The sequence below is a fragment of the Leptopilina boulardi genome, unplaced genomic scaffold, assembly GCF_019393585.1.
Source record: "Leptopilina boulardi isolate dan_hultmark-lab unplaced genomic scaffold, ZJU_Lbou_2.1 LbouV2_324, whole genome shotgun sequence".
NCBI classification, from domain to species: Eukaryota; Metazoa; Arthropoda; class Insecta; order Hymenoptera; family Figitidae; genus Leptopilina; species Leptopilina boulardi.
In genome coordinates this window covers 3,247,020-3,270,347 of record NW_026137890.1, presented here as the reverse complement: position 1 = coordinate 3,270,347, position 23,328 = coordinate 3,247,020, and the positions used below count along the sequence as shown (strand labels likewise).

Here is a 23,328-nt window from a genome sequence, read left to right as displayed (position 1 = left end):
AATACTATAACTTTTTATATCTTAAATTTGAATTATTATTTTTAATAACGGATGTTATTAAAAACGGTAGAAATAAGGGAAAGAATCTTCTCGATTGGATTTCCTTTTCTTATCTGCTATGACTGTGGAACTCGATATGTTATTTTAGCTTCCGTTTCACGAGAAGCAGGGTCCTTTCCTTCCTCTAAATTTTTATTTATTTTACTTAGTACCTTTCATATTCTATATCCGTTAATAGATTTTTTTTGTTTCCTGCATAAGTGTTTCTAATAAATGGGGATAAAGATTTGTTTATATTTTAAACCGAAAGAAAAATATACATGGCGTACCATTTAAGTTCCATTGTTTTGCGATTTAATGCAAAAAGAAAATTCTCAACCCTTAGTAATAATAATTTAAAAGAAATAATAAAAATTAAAAAATTTTTTTATTTCGTATTTTTTAAAACATGGAATAATTTTTGTCGTTATAATATAATTTTTAAAAAAAAATTTGGCAAAGGTAACTTATATTTTGCGATTTATAAATAGTTTTTAACATGCTGAAATAGTGGATATATTATGTTAAACATTATATTAATTTATTTAACTCTAATAATATTTTTTAAAAAATAATTTTTATAATATTATAATTTGGCTTTCAGTTTTTTCACACAATTTATAAAATTTGTGATTTTATTCTAAATTTAAATATTCTTAAATAAACAATTGGCTCTGCTGTCCAAAATAGAAGTTTCCGTTGTAGTATCATTACTATTGTTACTTAAAATTGGTAGACTGACATTCTGAACAACAAACGGCCAAGACTGAAAAAAATTAGTTTCAATAAATCACTAATTCAAATTTACATCTATTATTTTTTGCTGTTACAATAGAGAGAAAATTTCTACTTTTTTCGATTACTTTAGGGCATTTTCATGAGAACAATTGAATTTGCGTTACGATGACTAAAACGGCTGTATCTTTTTTCAATTTTCTTATAAAATCCAAAACAAGACACGTTTCTATTTTCTTATTTTTCCCATGTAACAAAAAATTATTATTTTATAATAATTAAAAAAAAAAGTTATAGACAAATTGAGTCATCGTGACGCACGAACAGAATGTCCGCTTTTTCATGGAAAAGCCCTTTAATCCTCAATATGCAAGAAGTCATGTATTTTTACATAAAATAATCATAGGATGATTTTATTACTTTGGCACTTAGAACACAAAATTTAAGTCTTGTGTGCTAGAAAGACAAAATAAAAGAAATTTGGAACATACGAGAATACGAACGAGTCATATTTGATTTGAGCCACCTGGTTTAGAATAAACAGAATAAGAGGCAAATTCTGTAACTCGGTATAAGTATATATCTTAAGGTTTTAGATTGAATTCATCTGGAACAATAATGAAACTATTTTCTTTTTTTTCAATATCATGTAAATTATTAATATTTAATTTTTTTTTTATGGTAATTTAGAAAAAATGTATACCAGGTATTTGTGCTAATTTATTGCAATCGCAAAAATAAGAAATTAATCGTTAAATAAAAAGACAAAATGGCTATAATATCTTTTTGAGAGCGTGTTTTGGCTTAAATAAATAAATACCACTTTTCTCCTCTATTTGGATTTACTCTTTCGAAATAAACTATAAAGTCTAATAAAATTCATTTATTTAAACAAATACTCACCAAAGTCAAAGAAATAGATTTGGAAATTTCAGAACTTCCATCGTCACATAAAATTGCTCGAAGATGGGCAATATAAGTTGCCGCCAAACGAAGAGTATCCAATTTACTAAGTTTTGTATCAGCAGGCACCCAAGGTAAAGTTGTTTTTAATCGACAAAATGCTTTACTCAATACTCTCATTCTTGCTCTTTCACGTGCATTAGCAGCATTTCTTGGTGCTCGACTATTATATCTTTCTTTATTATTATAATTTTCTTCAAATTCATAATCCTCTTCACTGCTAAAAGAAGGTATTGGTACTTTCTTCTTTCGTGGCATTTCTCTGCAAATATACATAAAAAATATTTAATATTTTCTTCCAACTATTTATTAATTAATTAATAAATTAATTTACTTTCAATTTTATCACATAATTTAGTTTTTCAAAAAAAATTGTCTGTTTTTTCAGTAAAACTATTAAATAAATTAAACACAAACTTACTGTAAAATGAATTATTATTTATATTGTTTAATGAACTTTTCACTTATTTTCCTTAAATATTTATTTAAAAAAAATACACGCTTTAAAATTTAATGTAAAACATATTAAAAAAATTGTTGATTAATTTTTTAGATTTTTAACAAAGATGAACACGGGCGGGAGAAAACTAGAGAATAATTTAAAGTTGAATGAATGAATTTTTGGTGTTGTCCTGAGAGCGGGCGGAGCATTAATTGTTTTATTTCCCCACTTCTTCTTAATCTTCTTCTTCTTCATTTTCTTCCTCCTCCATATACGTTAGTCTCCTCCTTCATCTTTACTTACCGTCCAATCATTTGTTTATTTTGGATCGTAATCTCTAAAACTTGGTCCAGAGATCCTCCCCTACATTTAATTTTATGGACGACAAAGAAGCTAAAGTTATATTAAATTTTTTATAAAAAATTTTTTATAAAGAATTACAATTAAAACATTAGAAAAAACCGCTGTCAAGTTATTATCATTTCATGAAAATTTTTCTTCCTTAGAGATAAAAATTTTGTTGAATTAAAATTCTTAATTAAAAATTTATAGAATAACTATAAAATAATTAAAATTATATGGAAGTTATAAACGTCAGTTGGGAATGGTGACAAATTAATGATAAAAATACATTAACATGAAAAACTAATCACAATTATTAGGTAAAAAATTACTGATTTTTACAAATTACATAAAGTTTTAACTTCATACATTCGATAAAACCAAAACTGTACATACTATCTGGAATTAATTTAAAGCTACTTCAATTCAATTAGAACAGTTAAGTGGTTTTTTTCAGAAAAAATTATACTATTTCCTACTAGAAGTTCTAATTATTGACTTACTATTAATTTTGTTTTTTTTTTTTTACAGAAATACACTCAATCGTTTTTCTTCCATAAAAAATAAATTGTAATGCTGATTCAAGTAGCTTTAAACTGCTTTTTATTTTATATGTACATTTCTTTTTTTTTCTTACGAAATATTTACAATATTTGTTTTTATATTTGTATATACACGTATTTTTTATACATTTTTCTGTTGTGCTTTACAAAGTTCATCAACAATTTTTTTTTTGAAACTATGTATTTTGACAGACATGAAGAAAGACGATTGCAAAAATTAATCTAATAATATTTTTCAGACACGAAAGCCTTATATTTGTAGTGTATACTTTCACTTTTTTTTATTTATTTTTTTTTTATTTTAAAAAAGTAATAGTCTATTATTTCCTTTGTCTTATGTTAATGACAATAATATTCTACATATCATTAAAATTGAAAGTGTTTTTTTTGTTTCGTTAAAATATATAGAACTCACTCACTTACATACATATAATATTTATACATTCAGTCTAATTTAACGAAGCATTTAACAATTACGCAGAAAAAAGTATACTTTATAAAATACATTCGAATATTTTTGAAATTGTTAAAGAATTTACCATTCACGATTCATTATATTCTGTAAATTGTAAACTTTGATTAATAGTACCGTTATTATATTGTTATTATTTGCCTATAATTAAAGTTCACAAAAAAGTAACTACATTACATAAATTATATTTACTAATAACATGCTAATTATTTTTAACGGTAAAATGTTTTATTGATTCATGCCTTTATTTTAATTTAATGTAAAAATTTAATGTATTTGATATTATATCTGAATAATTTTTTTTATAATTTTAAAATATTCATTAATATAATTAAATGCTTCGTTAAATTAATTTCTCATGAACACTGTAAGTATGAACTTAAGAAATATAAAGAATATTAATTACACTATAATTCACATATTTTCCTCTATTTCGCATTGTCACTTACACAAATTGCCTAAATATGTTCATTTTTTTTATATAAAAAGACCTATGTATAAGTTGGAATTAAATTATAAAATGTGAAAAGTAAATTTTTAAACTTTTTTACACCACTGAATTTAAAAAGGTCAAATGTAACATAAATTTGTTTATTATTAACCGTTCTCGCGGAATAATGTTAAGCTTTCAAAGCAAAATTTTCAAATTATTATTACTAACAGCTGCATTAAATGAAAAAAATATATAACGCTTAAAAATGCGTTTGGTTTACATTGCATTCAAAATTTTCTTACTTTTAATAAAGATGTATATTAAAATTAATTTTTCTAAATTGTAATGTAAACCGTTACACGATTTTAAGCTATTATTATTTATTTTGTTTTTAAACATTTTAAAAATTGATATTCCTAATAATTGTTATGGAGTTTCTAAGAAATATGAATCTAACTAGTAAAGCACAAATTGTAATTTTCTTTTGTCAAATTTTTAAATAATTACGATGATTTCATTAAACCTCATTCATAAACGTTGCGCGGTCTTTAAATTCGAATTTATAGAAATTATTTTAAATCTCCTTAGGCAATTATTTTCAAAAAATATTATACAATTACATTTTCAATTTTTAATATTGATTTGTATGCGGGGGAATCAATTTAACAAATTTTTAAAAGTTAAAAAAGTAATTTAAAAAGTAAGTTAAAAAATGTAATTCTTTGAAGAAAGTCTTAGTTTTAAATTCAAATAATACTTAATTTTAAGTACTTTTAATATTTTTCTATTCAATACGTACATTCGATACGTCACGTAATTTTTACAAGTTATAAAACCTAAAAATCTAAATTAATGAATTTAATATAAAAAATTAGAAAAATAATTGCCAAACATATTGTAAGCAACTGTTTTGAATGAAATATAATTACTCATCCATTAAAATTATTTTGAACATATCAAAAATAAATCAAGCTTATTGAATACACTATTATGTGAATATTATGTCTTTTCAAATATCGCAATGCAGCTTTAAGGAAATTAATTTCTAGAACATTTAAATCGGTAATTGAAAGTTAATTTGAAAGAACACACCCTCTTCTAATTTGCTAATACATTTTTGCTTATGCAAACAATTTGCATTATTAAATATTACGAACACTATTTATAGACATGTATTACCTCCTGATATTTTTTTTTCTTCACATAATTAATTATGTTTTAACGAATTATTACAAACTAAATATCGTTTACTACATTATACTTGATAACAAAACAATATTGAAGCTCAGAGTACATGGCCTCAAAGAGATATAATATTTAATAAAAAAAAACCGCGAATTAAAATCGATGAGCATCGTTTTCTTTTTCATTAAAAAAAAGCATAATTATTAAGACATCAGAATAACAAAGTTTTTGTAAACTTTTATTCTTGACTTCATATCTATTTTTTTAAAATGATAAATATAAAGAAAAAGAATACACCTAAAAAAAGATTATTGCACCTTATTATTAAGGTCTACCATTAACTTTTTTTTATAATTACCAATTTTCTAAATTAATATAATATTTTAAAAAGCAATCCGGTATAAAATATAGAAGAAGAATAAAGAATTACTCAACATTGGGAAAAATGTTGTGCAATACTGTAAACATATGGTGTGTGTGTGAGTGTGTGTGGCACCAGGAATGTAAGAAAATAAAATAAGAATAAGGTGTAATAATGCTCTTGTTGTCGTCAAACGGTAATGCAAGAAATCAATTGCTGACACAATTGACTATATTGCACTTGGTCCCCGCTGATTCTACGCATTTTTATACCTTTCACTTCTCTCTCCTCTGATTCACATACCCTTAATTCAATTTGTACACCACCAGGATATTCTAAACTAAATCCTCCTCCTTCAATTTCTTCACGTGAAAAAATAAAACCTTTTGGTGGAGCTCTAGCGTCTATAATTTGTTTAACACGTCCTAATATTGTTTCTGAATTTAATCTACTTGATTCATCAGACAATGTAACTTCAACTTCCGTTGGTATTGGCGTACTGAGAGGTCTACCAATTCCACGTGTGATACTTGGTAATGATGGATCACAAAGTTCCGATATTATAAAACGAGGAAGAGGATTATATTCCGGTAATACGTCTTCTAACGAATCAGGTGATGGAGAAGGTGATGGTGAGCATCCAACTAAAACTACTTGTCCTCCTAAAACATCCGTTACGGATATTTGAGGTGGTACCTGTAAAAAAAAAATTCCAACATTTAAACCAATTTTATTTATTTATTTTTTTTTATTAATTATTTCGATAGTATTTTTAATACCCTTGGAAAGTCCACGTGATGTTCTTCTTGAATCATATCTAACGCTGGACTGTTACTGGGGGAGTAACTAACGGGAGTTGTTGCTGGAGATCGATGATGTCGTAATGGACTGAGATCCAAAGGCGTCGCCGGTGGTTGAGTTGGAGTACCATGAACAATACTACCTGGTACTGAGGTTGTAGTCAGTCCACTGAGTCCTAAAATTTTATTGAGACGATAAAAATTCAAATTCAAAATCTACAATTTTAAGAATTCTTGAAATTTTCATACCTTGTGTTATTGCAGCTACGCCTCTCTCGTGAACAGGAGAACCAGGAATGCTAACAGGACTATGAGACGGAGAAGCGAGCTTTTGTAATTGTTGATATTCCTGTTGAAGCGCCTGAATTCCTGGTCCTGGAGGTCCTGAACCTTCTGAAGCGCGTCTAACAGGTGAGTATCTTTCTGAAGCTACATGTGCGGTTGGTTCTTTATACGAGTCCCTGGATCCTAATAAATGAAAATTAACGTAAGAGACGATTGTCGACTGTATATTTTCCCTTTGCTAAATACTATCTATATCTAATAGCTAATGCAGGCATCGGATTATACGATTTTTTCGACTTTTTCTCACTTTTTTTCGAAAATATAACATTTTTCGACTTATTTTAATAAGATGCGACTTTTTCGATTTTTTTTAACAAATCATAATTTGTCACTACTCTTCGCAAACTATTATTTAATAATAAGAACGCAGCTTTAACTCTTTAAGTTTATAATTGTTATTTTACAATTTAAGTACTATATGTACAAATGGAACACTTTTTTTTAGTCCCGTATATTAATAAATAAATTAACAAAATTGATAAACAAAATACATTTTTCTTTAGTATACAATGCAGATCTTTTTAAAATCTTCTTTACTTCAATTATTTAAGGGGTTACATGGGTCAAAACTTTCAGAAAAAGTATGTTTAAAAAAAATGATTTTCTTCATATAGTAAATCATTTTTTTCTTTTAACATTTTGGTTTCTTAAAATACACTATAATATAAATAATTCATAAAATTTTTGAAAAAAAATATTCAAAAACAGGGCCGTAGCAATAGTTTCTTTGAGGCCCCTTCTGAAAAAATTGATTTTGCGGTGGTCACGATATTTTTGGACTGCTTCATTCAAAATCAAAAACCAAAATATTTTCTGTTAGTGGGTGAGTATGGCTCGTGATTGAACGAAGGGTTTTTGAAAAGAATTAAATTTGAATTTTTGGCAGCGTTTTTTTTAATAAATTCTTCAGCAACAGAAATCACAAAAAAATTCAATTCAATATCACTTGAAGTTCAATTAATTTCAAAAATCTGAATTGTAAATGTTTAGAAATTCAATTACTATTAAAAAATGTTATTTAACATTATTTGATAAATTATTTTCAATTCTGTAAAATTTAATTATTGTCTGAAATTAAATTTTTTTTTTTTTGATATTCAATTATTTCTTTAAAATTTCAACTGTAACTCTTCCAAAATTCAATTATTTTCAATAATTTTAAAAAACGATTTTTTTCGCGCCTGAAAGTCTATCCGAGGCCTGCTAATGTTATTTTGTTACAAAAATCAAATACAAAAATATTTCTTACCGCATGCTGAATTACTGTTTTTAATTTAAAGTATTATCCTCGCAGTAATCGAAAAGTAAAGAAGTTCTCTATTACCAGCTTTTAAAATAAAAAAAACAAAGCTCAAAAATAGAAAAAATTACCAGAAATGGGATATAAAGAGGATTTCCTATGAGAATGCGTTGACGTCCTAAGATGTGAGGGCAGCAATCTCGATGGAAGATAAGCTCTATTCATCCTAGCTTCCACTTCCATAACGAGTTCCGGATTTATAACTACATGCAAATTACCAGTGATCGAGGCGTAGGAGTGCAGTGGACGTAAAAAAATCATGCAAAATCAAAACAAAACACTCAATAAATCAAAAAAAAAAAATAAATTAAAATACCTATGACACTTTTTTGCCAAAAAAAAAATAAACGAAATTATAACAAAATTTTGCTGGAAAAAAACAATGATTAATATGGAATAACATCTAGACTTAAATATATATTTATACAACAAATAACTACAATTCTATCTTTTTTTCACACCAAAAGCAGAGACAAAAAAAATAATTCGAATTATACCTGGTCTTTGCATAACAGCTGTTAAACCACTGCGTCTTCTTCGATCATTTCCTCCTGATGTATTTGAATTATTTGCTCCATTACTTTCAGCATTGTTTCCACTAACTCCAACGGTTAACGATTGAGTACATTGTACATTGGTTGGACTACCTGCCTAAAATTATTGAATTTAAATTAGTAAGATAACAAAAATTTTCCAAAAAAAATTTAAGGCTCTTTCACAGTTTTTTCCTGGGTGTTGATTATGTAATTTGATTTGACTTCGATTTCAAAATCAAATTTATTTTTACGAATTCATTTTTTTCTTTTATTGCAATTTGACGTCAAATTGCAATAAAAAAAATGAATTCGTAAAAATAAATTTGATTTTGACGTCAAAACGGAATTTGACTTTGACAGCAAAGTCAATAAATCAAATTACATAAGTCTGGACGTGGGAAAACGATTTTTTCAAAATTTTAGTTTTGCATTTTTTAAAAATATCTCCGGTTTTTTTTTGTACTACGTACTTTTATGTATTTTGATGCGCTGATTACGAAAATGATAATGACAATAACCCAAAAAATTTGATTTTATTGTGAAAACCATAAAAAAAGTCCTAAATTTTTTTTTTTTTGTTTATTGGGTAAAAATGTGCAAAATTTTCAAAAAAGTATATAAGATATAAAAAATGTATTTTAATTCTAAATTTCGAAAATATTGAAAAAATTGTTTTCCAACGACCAGACCAGGCTTAAAATTATTGTAAAAGGAATTAGTTTTTTTTGAAAATTAAAAAAAAGAAATGGAGGAATACAGTTTTAAAAACAAGATTTTAACGTTTAAATTATAAAAAATAAAATAAATTTTAATTGTATAAATTTTTGCATGAAATTGTTGGAAAGTTCAGTTAAAAATAGACATTTAAAAAAAAACTTAAAATTGATGCATTTATAAGAAAGTTATGAGGATTCAAAAATAAAAAAACATTATAATTCTTAAATTTTGAAAAATTCATATCTCGAAAACGGCTTGATGAAGGTTAAAAATTTATCCTACCTGGTTTCAGATCAGAAATTAGAAATTATTTTAGAAAATATTAATATTTAAAAAAAATGTCACGGAGAAAATTTTTAGAACATTTCTAGTACTGTTTACAATTTTTTAATTTTTAGAATTCGTATTTTTTTAATCGATCAGTTATAAAATTTGTTTTTACAAATTTTTAGTTTTTCGTTTTATTTTGAAGAAACGTTTTACTTAGAGATGGATCAAAAATTTAGAATAATTCATCACAAGTTTCAATTTAAAAGAAAATCAGGTGAATTTAAAAAAAAATCAATTAAAAATTCAATGCGAATTCACGGTTTTTTTCAATAATTTTTCAGGTATTGAATTTTGGAATTAAAGTGCATAAAGAATAATTAAACTTACTGGTTGTAAATGTTCTCTACTACCAGGATGACTCCAACCACTTTCTTCTCCATTACCAGAACTGCTACCATATTGTTGTTGTTGTTGATAAAATACATGCAAATTGGCGCCACCATCAGAAGCTCTTCTTCCAAAACTACTGGCTGTAAACAAAAAATTTTTTTTTAGATATAACAATAAAGAAAATATAAATTTTGATAGTACTTACTGGCACCCATAACAGTTGGCGGTTTCAATAAATGTTGATCCTTAATTTGAAAGTTTTGTGGCGGTTGATTTTGAACTAAAGGAAGATTTAGTGGGAGATTCGTGTGGGGTAATACTTGAGGATCATTATTGCAATGCAATGCAGGAAGGAGTTGTGAGGGGGGAAAACCCGATGGACAATTGAAAGAATAAGGATATATTGCAGGAGGTTGATAGGATGTATCTCCTGGACCGACGGTATGTCTCCTTATCGCATGATCTGGCGTACAAACAGGTAACTGAAGATTACTTCTCTCATCTGTTTCAGCTTCTGTTTCACCGAACTGTATTTAAAAATTTACATTTTTTTTAATTTCACTTACTTCTTGATGATAATAACAATAACATTAATAATTATAATAATAATAATAATATTAATAATACTAATAGTAATTGTACCTTTTCTAATTGATGCGCGTCATCATCTCCATAATCCACTGGAATACTCTGTATGGTGGGCAAAGCTGTTTCCAATCGATCTGCTAATAAATTGTATATTGCCGAAACATGATCGAAAGCATTTCCTTGCACTGATTGTAATAATGTGTCAGCACTAAGACCAGGCAATCTTAGCATACTCTCAATGACTATCTGATTTATTTGTGGCGTTATAATTTCAGGGCTATTTCTAAAATTCAATAAAAAATAATAATTTATCAATGAAATATAATTTTCAAAAAAAATCAATTCATTCTAAACTGAAATTAAATATGTGAAATAAATTTACCTTCCTGATTTTGATTCTTTTGCATTATCGCCACACATCCAAGGATGCAGTAAAATTTGTGAGATACTTAAACGACGTTCTGGTTCAACCACCAACATATGTCTAATTAATTTTTCACAATCTGAAATGTAAAAATTATCCGAAACCATTATATACCATTTTTATTTTTTTTTAAAGAAGAAATTATAAAAATGATATTAACTAGAAAACTTATTGTTCTAGATAGAAAAAGAAGGTAATTTAAAAAAAATCAACAATTTTAAATATAAAAAAAAAATTTTAGATAATAGCAACTTTTTAATTTGATCTATTATTACCCGCAGACATGAAGTACGGTATTCTAAATTTTCCAGCTATAACCACTGATCTAAGTAACTGCATAGTAGGACCGTCAAATGGTAAAGCTCCACAAACAAGTACATATAAAACAACTCCAAGACTCTGTAATAGTATTTTTAATTACTTATACTATTTGTTATAAAGAAATTTTTACTTGAAAATTCTATAAAACATGTTTTTTAAATAATCAGGGTGTCTAACAAGGATTGAGAAAAAAATTCCCAGACTTCTACATTTTTTGTCTTTTTATTAACTTTATTTCTGCCTTTTTGGGACAAAAATATGGTTACCGATATATTTAACAAAAAATTAAAAATGGGTTGCCACGAAAGACTAATTTTAAAATTCCTTGATTTTTCCAGGTTTTTCAGACCATTTTAAAAAAAATTCCAGACCCAAATATAAATCAATTTTGATGAATTTTTAGCTAATTACACTAAAAAATACAAGATATTTCAATTGAATTAACAATAAAATATTCTGTAAATTAATTGCTTGCATAAAACCGCAAAATGAAATCATTCAAATTAAATATAATGATTTTTTTCCATGTTTCGATGTCAACAAGATCGAATTTCTATTTAACCATATTTTATAAAGTAAAATTCATAATAAATGGAATTTTCTTACCGAAGAATTTTTGTTTAATTGATTTTTTATTTAATGAAATTTCTATTTATCTGTTTTTCATATAACTACTTTAGCGAATTTTTATTTAACAGAATTTTTTATTAACAAAATTTATATGTAACAGAATTTTAACAGATATTTATTTCAAAGAATTTCTAATTAATGGAATTTTTATTTAATTGAATTTTTGTATTGATTTAATTTTACTTATCTGAATTTTTATTTAATCGAATGTTCGCTTATCTTAATTCTTATTTATCAGAACTTTTATTCAGCCTAATTTTTATTTCAACTAATTTTCAATTAATAAATAGAATTCGCTTACATAAAAACTCTGTACGAAATGAAAATTCGATTGAATCAGGCTTCGGATCAACTTTAAGAAACAAAAAAGTCTCTTAAAAAATTTATTTAAGGCCAATTCTTCATAAATTGAGTCAAATAATTAAAAGAAGTTTTAAAATAAATATATTATCAAAAATTTTTCAAAATTAAATTTGTTTTATGTTCTACTTTATAATATAAAAACTGAATAAGAAACCAAGTATTTGTGATGAATTCTTTATTAAGAATAATTCATGAAAATATTTTAAAAAATTTTTTGAAGATATTTGATGTATTTTTTCGTTTTGACTTATAAATATAATAATATTTGATATAAAAAACTTGTCCTTTTCTTTTAATAAGTCATAATTTTTAAAAAATGTTATTTAGAATATTTCAGAATTTAACTGAGAAAAATTTTCAACATCTTTAGATTAAATAAATTTAAGATTCCTTTTTCTGAACCATTTTTTAAGTTTTATTTATTTGTTTATTAATTTAAAGTAAATTTATACAATTTTTTCAGATTTTCAATAAAATTTTTGAGTTGAAATTGTCAGAAACTTTGAAAATCAGTTTTATAAAAACTTATATTTAAGGTCAATTTCAGGGCGATTTTTGAGTCAAATAATGAAAATAATTTTTAATTTAGTAGAATTTTAAAGATTTTAACTCATAAAAATTTTAAACAGGAATATAATGCAAAAAAAATTTTTTTTAATTATTCAAAACTAATTTTTTTGTTTATGTCCTTCTTTATCACATAAAAATTCAATAAATAAATCGATCAATTTATTAATTCCACTTTATAAAATTTTTCTGAATAAAAATGAATGCAATTATAAGATTTGTTCCACTGAAAATTTAAACTACATAATGAAATTACTGAAATAATGAACTAATGTTAATTTCAACTTTAAGCACTAAATTTAAAACAGAAAAGTTGTAATTTCAACTTGTAAACTTGAGATTTTCTTCATTCAAATACAGAAAGTACAATTTTCAAAACGATATTTCATAAAATTCCCTAAATTTTACAGGTTTTCCATGACTAAAAAAAATTTTCATGACAATTCACGATTCTGAAGTACGCAACGTTTATGATCAACGATTGGAAATCAATTTTTATTTAACACGGAAAGTTATTAAATTTATACCTACGAAAATATTTTTTATAATATTTGTTGATTAATAAAAACTAAAAGAAATATTTTTCACGCAAAAAATTATAGAATTTTTCATTCTAAAAAATTATTTTTAAAAAATCGTTTATCATAAACGTTGCGTACTTCAGTATCGTGACAATTCCAGGTTTTCCAGGTCTGTGGCAACCCTGTTAATTTCTAATGATAGTAAAAATGGCGATAAAAACCATTTAAGTCTTGTTAGATTAAAAAATTATTTTAATTCATAAAAAAATTTTAATTTTTGTATAAATTTATACAAATTTTCCTGAGTTTGAATGAAATTCTCTGACATTTTCTGACTTTTCCCTGACCGTTAGACACCCTGATAATTAATAATTTTTTGTACTTACCCAAATATCCGCCCGGGGTCCATCATAATGTTTACCTTCAAATATTTCAGGTGCAGCATAAGGTGGTGATCCACACCACGTACTCAATGGTACACCCGGTGTGTACTCATTACTAAATCCAAAATCGGCTAATTTTATATTATTGTCTGCATCAAGTAGTAAATTCTCAGCCTATTAAAATTAAATTTAAAAGAAAAACACAAATGATTTAATTATGATTTATTAAATTATTTATTTCTATAACTGAAACATTAAAAATCAGTTACCTTAAGATCTCGATGAACCACTCTTTGCTGGTGGAGATAACGCACTGCATAAACTATTTGACGAAATATTCGTCTTGCTTCAGGTTCGACCATTCTACCATTACGAACCAAATGATCAAATATTTCACCACCAGGTGCATATTCAGTGACCAAATAAATCATTTTTTCCGTTTCCATAACTTGATAGAGTCGAATAATATGTGGATGTCGTAATTTTTTCATTATGTGAACTTCACGAAAAATTTTTGCTAAATTTTCTTCATTCAATTTCGTCTTATCTATTATTTTTATGGCAACCTATAAGCAGATTTTAATAATAAATAAATAAAAAATAAACTTATTTGAATTATCGTACACTGTCAATAAATACAAAATTTACTAATTTAATTATTTTTATAACACTAATAGGTGTGAAATAAGTTAAAACAAAATATTTATCAACTATTAACAGTGGGTTGTTTGTTCAATAAAAAAGTGTAAAATAATTCATGTCCAGAGAATAAATAGTAGCTAGTTTTTTAGTATTATAATTGTGACGTAAGCTAGATCATGTGTTTATTAATCAACAAATATTAAAAATCTTCCCAAAGCAATCATTCGTTGGACATTTAGTAAAAACATGAACTGAGCTATAAAAAAAGTGAAACAACAAAGAAAATAAATGAAAGTACTTTAAATATTAAATAATTTTATATTTAACACAAGAAACAATTAGTTATATGAAAAATTTACACACTAAATAGTATAATTTTACAATTACTGACAACTTATCATTTATCTAAAAACTCGAATACTTGACGTAAAAACAAATATTTACAAGTCTACATATATATTGTACTAAGGAACGAAATTAAAAAGTTGACAAACTAAAAAAGAAATTTTCATTTCAAAGACATACCTTTGATTTTGTTACAACATGGGTAGCCATTTTAACAACAGCAAAATTTCCTTTACCGATTGTTTTTTCTAGTTCGTAGTATCCGACTCGAATCAGTTTATTAACAGGGAATTGGTGCAAAACATCATTTTGCGACACTGTCGCGGATGCCATTTTTTTATCACTCAAGCATCTACTCCTAAATATTTATAAATCGTCTTTGTAGAAAACGACAGAGATGCCTTTTAGACATGTCTTATTCAGCGCTGGGAATGTAACTTGAACCGCAATGGCAAATTTATGCCATGGAACATGTTGTTAGAAGATATACTAATTTAGTACCACAATTTCTTATTAGATGGCATTACTTATTTTTACTGATAAATTTAGGTAAAATAACGTAAATGTGTAACCTCCTTTATGCCTTTCTCTTTCCGCGAGTTAGATAAGGATGGGATGTAATTATCTATCTCTGTCTAAATTATTGAAACTCACGTTAAATCCATTGTAGAGACACCTTTACACTGCCACAGTCCTTAAGGATACCAGGAAATACAAAATTATTTATATCTTTACCCTTAAAAATCAAAAAATGTTTTTTTTATTATCTTTCTTTTATTTATGAATTGATTACATACTAATCAATTATTTGGCATTTTTATTTATGTCGTGAAAATGCAAAATTGTAAAAAATTTTTCTATTTAAAATCCATGCCATAATAGCTTTAATTTTGCTTAATATGATATTTGAAAAATCATTTTCTATGAAAAAACGTAAAAGAATTGCAACTATTACATAAATAAGATTATTTTTTTATATATAATAATTAATAACTGCATTTAAAGCAGTAAGTAAACATAATATTTAACCAAATAACTAAAAAAAGAAATGTTAATGTTTACATTCACAATATTTTTTTTTGTATTTTCTCTCTCTCACTCTCTCTTTCACTGGAAAAAAGATTGTATTTTTTTTTATTTAATTTACTTTTTATAGGGATTATCAACAGTGTTGAGCACTTGATAAGGGATTCTTGAGCATTAACTTTTATCCACAGTAAATTATTTTTTATAAATACAATATGAAATGTGCACTTTTAACAAATGAAGAAAATATGTATATTCAAAAATTATTATTAGTTTTTGACTCTTTTTTTTCAACGAAAAAAAAGTCAAAAACATTATTACAAATTTTCAATAAATATTGTTCTAACATTTTGTAAAAAAAAATTTGTTAGCTTTTCATTTAAAAATTCTTTAAAATTCTAAAAGCGAAATGTTCTTTTTTTCTACTAACAATTCAATTGCCTTGATGTCTATAATTATCAATAGATTCAATATTGACGAGTCTCTAAAAACTAGGGTACGATGTTTTTTTTTCTACATAATATTTTTGATTCTTATGGATCTAAAACTAATATTTGGATGAAATAACCGCAGATTTTTTTAAAATTTACTCTAAGTTTTGTTATAAATAAAAATCATTCACTAATTTTTTTTTCGAAACTTTTTAAAAGTATGACTTAAAATTAGATTTTAATTTATAATTTTATAACAAAATTTGTTTAGATTGAAAAGTGTATGATGATAGGTTCGTCAAGGCGCAGTGGTTGTAATTAAGTCTTTGTTTTACAACTTTCTTTTTCATCTGTTTCCTAATGAAAAAATTTTTCTGTCACTGAGCAGATAAATTATTTCTTACTATACTTATGTATTTCAAACCTCAAGTTTTAAGAGATGTGTGCCGTGGATCAGAATACGATTGTCGTGTTTCTGTGTATAGATGGCATCCTTCAACGCTAAATATCGATACTTCTGCAATTAATTAATTAAATAAATATATTTTATCATAAATAAAAAAAAAGAGGAAGCAAAATCACTTACCATCTGGCAATTCGTATAGTTTTCTAGGAAGAGAGTCAAAATATGGATGACGTAGTGCATCTTCTGCGCCAATTCGTTGATCTGGATTTAATTGAAGTAACAATGATGCCATATTATCGCCTTCAATTACATCATACAGTCTAGGAAAGGAAAGACCTAATTTTCGTATTGGATAAAATACTAATCTATTAGGTTTATAACCCTTCAGATGTGTTACACCTGGCCATGTATCTTCAGTTGGAGTTCCTAAAATTTTGAATATTTTATCTAGTTGATCGTATGGACAGCGAACACCAGGAAATGTTGGAATTCCCGTCAACATTTCAACAAATATACAACCCACACCCCACATATCAAGTGACGTTGAATATTCAGTTGATCCTAAAAGTACATCCGGTGGTCTATACCACAATGTTACCACTTCATGTGAATACGTATGCGAAGGAACAGATTTTGCCCTCGCCAATCCAAAATCAGCTAATTTTAGTTCTCCTATTTCACTAATTAACAAATTTTGTGGCTTAACATCACGATGTAATACACGCCTGAAAAAAAGGTAATATAAATAAAGAATAAAATATTTAAAATAAGTTTAAATTTCAAGAATTAATTTCTCACCTTCGATGACAATAAGCTAAACCTCGCAATAGTTGAAATAGGAATAACTTGACATTTCGTGGATCTAATCCACCTCCACTTCCATACCTCTCCATATATTGGGACAAATCAGTGTGAACATATTCAAAAACAAATGTAAGCGTCTCTCGCGTATGTATTATATCGTGTAGTGTTACTATATTATTATGTTTTAATTCTTTTAATAGACTCGCCTCTCTAATGGCAGTAAATGGAGCACCTTCTTCTTCTTGTAATCTAATTTCTTTAAGAGCAACAACTTGATTTGTAAGATGACTGAAACCCTTGAATACAGTTGCGTATGATCCTTCGCCAAGCTGTTCTAATTTGATGTATGCTTCCGATTTTCCAAATGGCGAATCACCCTAAAAGAATAATTTCCTCTTAATAATAGATATCAACTAATATTTTGCTTCCTCATGATGAAGTTTTCGTGACGATTTTCAATTTTTCAAAAGAAGGTTATATGGACTCATTTTCATCTAGAATTAATATATATGCAGACCTCGGATCGACTTTAAGGCGCAAAAAAAGTCGTTTTAATCGATTTTTCTTATTTTAATTAAATTTAATTAGTTAACAAATATTTTACTTTAAATAACTGATGTTACTAGATATTAAATTCATTATATTAATTTCTTAATAACAATATTACCAAGAAAATTTATTTCTATTTCAGAATCGAACCAAGACCAATTTTCAAAATTTTAATTAAGTAAAATAAATTTCCAAAAAATATTCTTAAAGTTCAATTTTAAAAAATTTTTCAAGTCGTATTTAAGCAATTTATTCGAATTAAAAGTTTTGTCATAGTTTTTAGTTTTAATGATCAAACAAATTTCGGACAGTAATTAAGTTTTACAGATTTTTAAATTCTTTGTTTTTAAATAATTAAATTGCAAAGGATTTTAATTTTAAATAAATTTTCTGCAAAATTTAAATTACTGTAGTTTTTTTTTTAATTTCTGACAACAATTCAATTTTAGAGTTTTTATTTGAAATTTTTTTAAATAATTGAATTTTTAAAGAAATAATTGAATTTCAAAAGATTTTGTTAAATTTCAGACAATAATTAAATTTTACAGAATTGAAATTTCTGTAAAATATTTTAAAAATATTTTTCAATAAATTAGGGTAAGTGCACTAATTACGGTGCGTTCATAAAAAATAACTATTACTATTATATTTAATGTAACTGTTGCAAAATGATTAAAAAAAAATTATTTTAATCTTTTTTTGATACAATTACTAATAAAGATGCACATTTAAACAATTATTAATTTAATTATTTGAAATCAAATTTCTTCCCTCGCCGTAAATGAAACATGTTTAAGATTTCCATTGGCTTCAATCACGGCGGGCAAAGTGTCTTCAAAATACACGTAATTTTGGTCACCGTAATTGATACACCGAAACTGATACAAACGCGCCGTAATAGAAGATTACGATATTAGTTTTAATTTCTCATATTAACATAAGCTTTTAGTTTAATAAGTCTTAAATTGACTTTAGACAATAGAAATGTCGAATTTTCTATTTGAAAGGTGTTTTGGCTCGAATCGCACCGTAATTAGTATATTTACCCTAGATGGAATTTTTTTTAGAAATAGGGTCAGTTGGGGTAAATGGGGACAAAATCGCTATTTTTCACAAATTACGTAAGTTTCTTCCTTTAAAGGGTAATATTTGTGGGTTTATTTTCTTTTAAGTTGTTATTTACGTTCCCAGGATTAATTTTATGGAGCAGAAAAAAATTTAGATAAGCTTTAAACGCATGAAACTGACTGTCCCCATTTACCCCAAAATTTAGAAAATTTCATAAAATTTAAGATTGTTTTAAGACAAATGTTTCCTTAAGTATATTACTGTATTAAGGGATGAAAAAACTTGAAAAAAAAATTTGTAGTACAATTAAAATTTTTTTTATTTTTTTTTATTTCAATATTTTGTTTCACATTTGAAAAAGCAGACCTTAAAATCATACCAAATTTTTTTCTTATTCCTTATGACTCCCATAACAGAAATTCACTTGAATTTTTGATTTTTGTCAATTTGGTTAATAATGTCAAGCTGTCCCCATTTATCCCAAAAATTTGAAAACTCAGGGTAAATGGGGACAGCTTGTCATTATTAACCAAATTGACAAAAATCAAAAATTCAAGTGAATTTCTGTTAAAGGAGTCATAAGGAATAAGAAAAAAATTTGGTATGATTTTTAAGTCTGTTTTCTTTGAAATGCGAGACAAAATACTGAAACAGTTTGACATTGATTTTCAAGTTTTTATGCATTGAGCGATAAATTTTTTTTATCTTGCTGCCAATTCTCAAGATAAAAGCTTGACAATACTCAAAACCTCTTGCAGGTGATCTGAGGATAAAATATTGACGTTGAACTTCATTTTAAAACTGTAAATTAAGATCCAAAACCTCTTGTCCCCATTTACCCCAACTAACCCTAATTAAATTTTGAAAGGTTTTAAATTAAAATTTTTGAAAATAATTCAATTTCAAGTGATTTTGAATAGAAATTTTTGATACTTTTATTTGATGATTTTTTTTTAATTTTAAATAATTATTAAATTTTTATAAAATTTTTAAATTGAAAAATAGTTTAAAATAATTGAATTTGTGAGGAATATCAAAAAAATTATTGAAAATAATTAATTTAGAGAACAATTTTAGTTAAAAATTAGTTAAATAATTGAAATAAAAAATATCTGAAGAAAATCTGTATTGTATACAAAAAAAAGTACTTTGTTTAAAAATGTAAAAAAAAGTCGCAAAAGTCATATAATCCGAGGCCTGTATATGAAGTTCTAAGTAAATGTCCAGATGTATGTGTGTGTATATATTGAAAAAAAATTTTTTTTTCAATAAATTTTTTTCATTGTAAATTTAATTTTGTTTGTTAAAAAAACATGCATTAAAACGAATCGATTAACCTATATAAAGTTCATATTTTACTGAAATTTATAGATTAAATCATGTTTATGAATTTTTGAAAAAAAATCGTTTTTTGTATTTTTTGAAATAACTTTTTTCTATATAGAAATTTTAATTAATTTTTATCAAAATTGTATTCCTGGCATTAAAAAAATCGATTGATATATATATAAAGTTTTCATTTTACCAATATTTATAAACTTAATCGCTATTTTTATTTTTAACAAAAAATTGAAATATTGAATTTTTTTAAAACTAATAATATAAGTATTTATCATGATGAGAAAGCTAAATGGTGAAAAAATAAACAACTTGTTTTTATTGTTAAAAGAATCTACTTACTCCAAATGCAGAAAATCTTTTCGTTCTTCTCATCGGTGGATCAGGACCAAGAAATACTTCCGATTTTGGACGAGGTGGTCGACGTGGTCGTAATATAACTTTTGCTTCCTCTCGTATATCATCGTCTAATAATTTTGAGTCACTCGACACTGAAAGTTGTCTATGTACTCTGTCATGATCACCAACACCAGTCCATTCTGCGGATGAACAAAAATCTTAACAAAAAAAGAAAAACAAAAATCTTGCGTTGAATTAGAGGAAAAAAAAAAAAGAAAAAATGGAAATAATATTACCATATCTATGACCTTTATCAGATGGTATGTTTCCATTTGGTTCCAATCGATCTAGGAATTCTTCAGAATATCCATTAAAAGGTAACTGACTTCGATTTGTAACATCATCAGCTTCCTCTTTCGATATAGCTGTAATTAAATAAAATTTTTGTTTATCTGAAAAACATTTTTATTTAATATAAACAATTTTAGAAATTTTCCTCACATAATCTTCCAAAACTGTGACTGAGACGTTTTTTCAATTTTTGTACCCTACTAAGAGCACCACCTTTTTTATCTCGCATAGTGACAGCGCCTATTAACAATTAAAAAAATTAAATTTAATCATTTTTTCACACTCGTTTAATTAAATATTAATATCATTTGAGAACAATTATATATTTATTTTTATTTTATTATTTATTATTTTATATTTATATTTTATTATTTTTCACTTTATATGATTATTAATTAAACAAAAAAAAATCAAAAACGTACCTTTTGAAAAAGTAGAAGCAAAAATGAACCTATTAATAATAAGAGGTAAGAATGTACATGAAATAAATATAGGGAGCACAATTTACTCTTTAACTAGACGGCATTAGTAGGGTCTTGGGCAACATAATTCTCTCACTTTGGGAAGGGGGCGAAAAAGGCGCCCCTTTTTTGATTGAGCTACATGGCATTGACAGTTCACCACCAATATGGGGCGCCTTTTTCAACTAAAAAGGGTCGCCTTTGTCGCCCAAAATGAGAGCTGCGCAATCGTACTAAAAGTAACGCTGAGCTTAGAGTAACTTGCACTTCCAATATTCTTTTCAAGTCTATTTTTTTGTCGAATTTTCTGTTTTATAAAAAATGCTAATAGGAAAAATGTCAATCAAATTTTGTAAAATCAGCAAAATTACAGGGCAAATGATATACTTTATAAATTTTATATCTACAAACTTGTCAGTTTAGAATGTTCGATTTTCCTTGAAAAGTCAAATATTTATCAGCTTTTAGAAAAATTTTGAAAAATTAAATTTTACTTTAACTCTTAATTATGAATATTTACAGAATGGGACAAATATTTCCGTCAACGTAAATTAATAATAATCTTTTATTTTTCAAATAATTTCTCAGAAAATTTTATAATTCTCATAAGAGAAAAAAAGAAAAACTGCCTTTGCAATAGCAGATGATTAATTAATTTTATAAGAATATTTAAAGTACTTTTATTTAAATTTTGAATTTTTAAATATTGACCAGATTCGCATTCAGCGACCTCAAAAACGTTATACTTTCTCCAATGAAGTTAAATTCTTATACACAATAACAATTTGCATTTAATTTTTATACAGTAAAATAATAGATATTTTCTTTTATTTCACAAGATTTTCTAATTGTAAAAATATGCCGTGTAAAAGTAAATTTTAACTCCACAAATTTAGTTCAATTTGTTTGACATTTTTATGTCATTTGAAAAAAGGATTTCTTTTTTTTTTTTTGCATTATTTTAGACACAAAAAATATTCCTTACTACCAATACAAAATTCAAAATGAAACATTACAAATAAGGGTGTAAAGAATTAAATTATGTTTACTTTAATTTTAATTATTGAATTTATAACAATAACTTCGGTAAACTACAAAAGTAGAAAATACAATTGAAAACTTGATAGAATAAGGATAAAAAAAATTAATTTCTTTTTAATTAAATAATTATATGTACAATAGAATTATTTATGAAACAATAAAGCTTAAATGCGTGAAGGAGAAAACAAATAAATGAAAAGAAACTCACCCTCTTTACTCTTAGAGGCCACTGAGCTCTTGTCTTGACAATACATGATTATTCATTCGTTTTTACGGACGGAAGACATCGCATATGGGCGGTGACGCACTGTACACTTTAGATGTAAGTAAGTAATGTGTTCAAAACCGTTGGAATCTGTCAACCCCTTGACGCCTTAAGCTCTAACAAAAATCACGATCTCTTATTTTTTCATTAAAATTTTGCACATCCAACATTTTCTTTGATATATTCAGCACCATAAACTATTTTTAAAATTAAACAAATATTTTTTAAATTACTATTTTCATGGCTCCTTCATAATTTTTTTTAAACATTAAAATCAAAGCTAAACACAAGCATTTATTGAAAGGCCTAAAGCATAGTAGATTTTTACGAATCTTTATTGCATCCTATAGCACACATGATCTCACATGTAACACATTATATCAACAAATAATTTCTCCATCATTGATTGTAAAGAATTCTGTGAATCAAGTACTGTTTATAACAACTTAACACATCAAATCATGATGTATGGACTACTGTCATCATCAAATTGATAAAATAGAGCTACCATCCCAATAATTTTCAACCAGAGATATATAAGAACAAAGAGTGTTCGAGTTTTATTGAAAATA

At 25.8% G+C, this 23,328-nt stretch overlaps 3 protein-coding genes across 5 annotated transcripts; all 3 read right to left on the bottom strand.

Annotated features, from left to right (window-relative positions):
* Nucleotides 1-488: 488 nt before the first annotated feature.
* LOC127284434 (transcription factor 21-like) lies at nt 489-2,587 on the bottom strand. Its single transcript, XM_051309856.1, has 3 exons — nt 2,159-2,587; nt 1,678-1,999; nt 489-805 (listed from the first exon to the last, which is right to left on the bottom strand). The coding sequence occupies exons 2-3, from the start codon at nt 1,993-1,995 to the stop codon at nt 686-688; spliced, it is 438 nt and encodes a 145-aa protein (XP_051165813.1). The 5' UTR covers nt 1,996-1,999; nt 2,159-2,587; the 3' UTR covers nt 489-685.
* A 1,720-nt stretch (nt 2,588-4,307) lies between these two features.
* On the bottom strand, nt 4,308-15,153 carry LOC127284423 (serine/threonine-protein kinase SIK3 homolog). 2 transcript variants are annotated; one of them, XM_051309838.1, is made up of 13 exons: nt 14,858-15,152; nt 13,960-14,256; nt 13,694-13,864; nt 11,181-11,304; nt 10,864-10,984; nt 10,536-10,764; nt 10,099-10,420; nt 9,891-10,033; nt 8,478-8,631; nt 8,052-8,183; nt 6,585-6,803; nt 6,315-6,511; nt 4,308-6,231 (listed from the first exon to the last, which is right to left on the bottom strand). In XM_051309838.1, exons 1-13 carry the CDS (start codon nt 15,008-15,010, stop codon nt 5,725-5,727), a joined length of 2,769 nt encoding a protein of 922 aa, XP_051165795.1. In that variant the 5' UTR covers nt 15,011-15,152; the 3' UTR covers nt 4,308-5,724. The 2 variants fall into 2 exon arrangements, with proteins under 2 accessions (XP_051165795.1, XP_051165796.1); XM_051309839.1 differs by lacking the exon at nt 8,052-8,183 and having other exon boundaries at nt 14,858-15,153.
* Nucleotides 15,154-15,877: 724 nt separating this feature from the next.
* Nucleotides 15,878-23,274, bottom strand: LOC127284424 (cyclin-dependent kinase 14). 2 transcript variants are annotated; one of them, XM_051309840.1, is made up of 7 exons: nt 22,700-23,274; nt 21,140-21,229; nt 20,935-21,063; nt 20,642-20,856; nt 17,339-17,721; nt 16,721-17,265; nt 15,878-16,651 (listed from the first exon to the last, which is right to left on the bottom strand). In XM_051309840.1, exons 1-7 carry the CDS (start codon nt 22,743-22,745, stop codon nt 16,560-16,562), a joined length of 1,500 nt encoding a protein of 499 aa, XP_051165797.1. In that variant the 5' UTR covers nt 22,746-23,274; the 3' UTR covers nt 15,878-16,559. The 2 variants fall into 2 exon arrangements, with proteins under 2 accessions (XP_051165797.1, XP_051165798.1); XM_051309841.1 differs by having other exon boundaries at nt 20,642-20,838.
* Nucleotides 23,275-23,328: the final 54 nt, after the last annotated feature.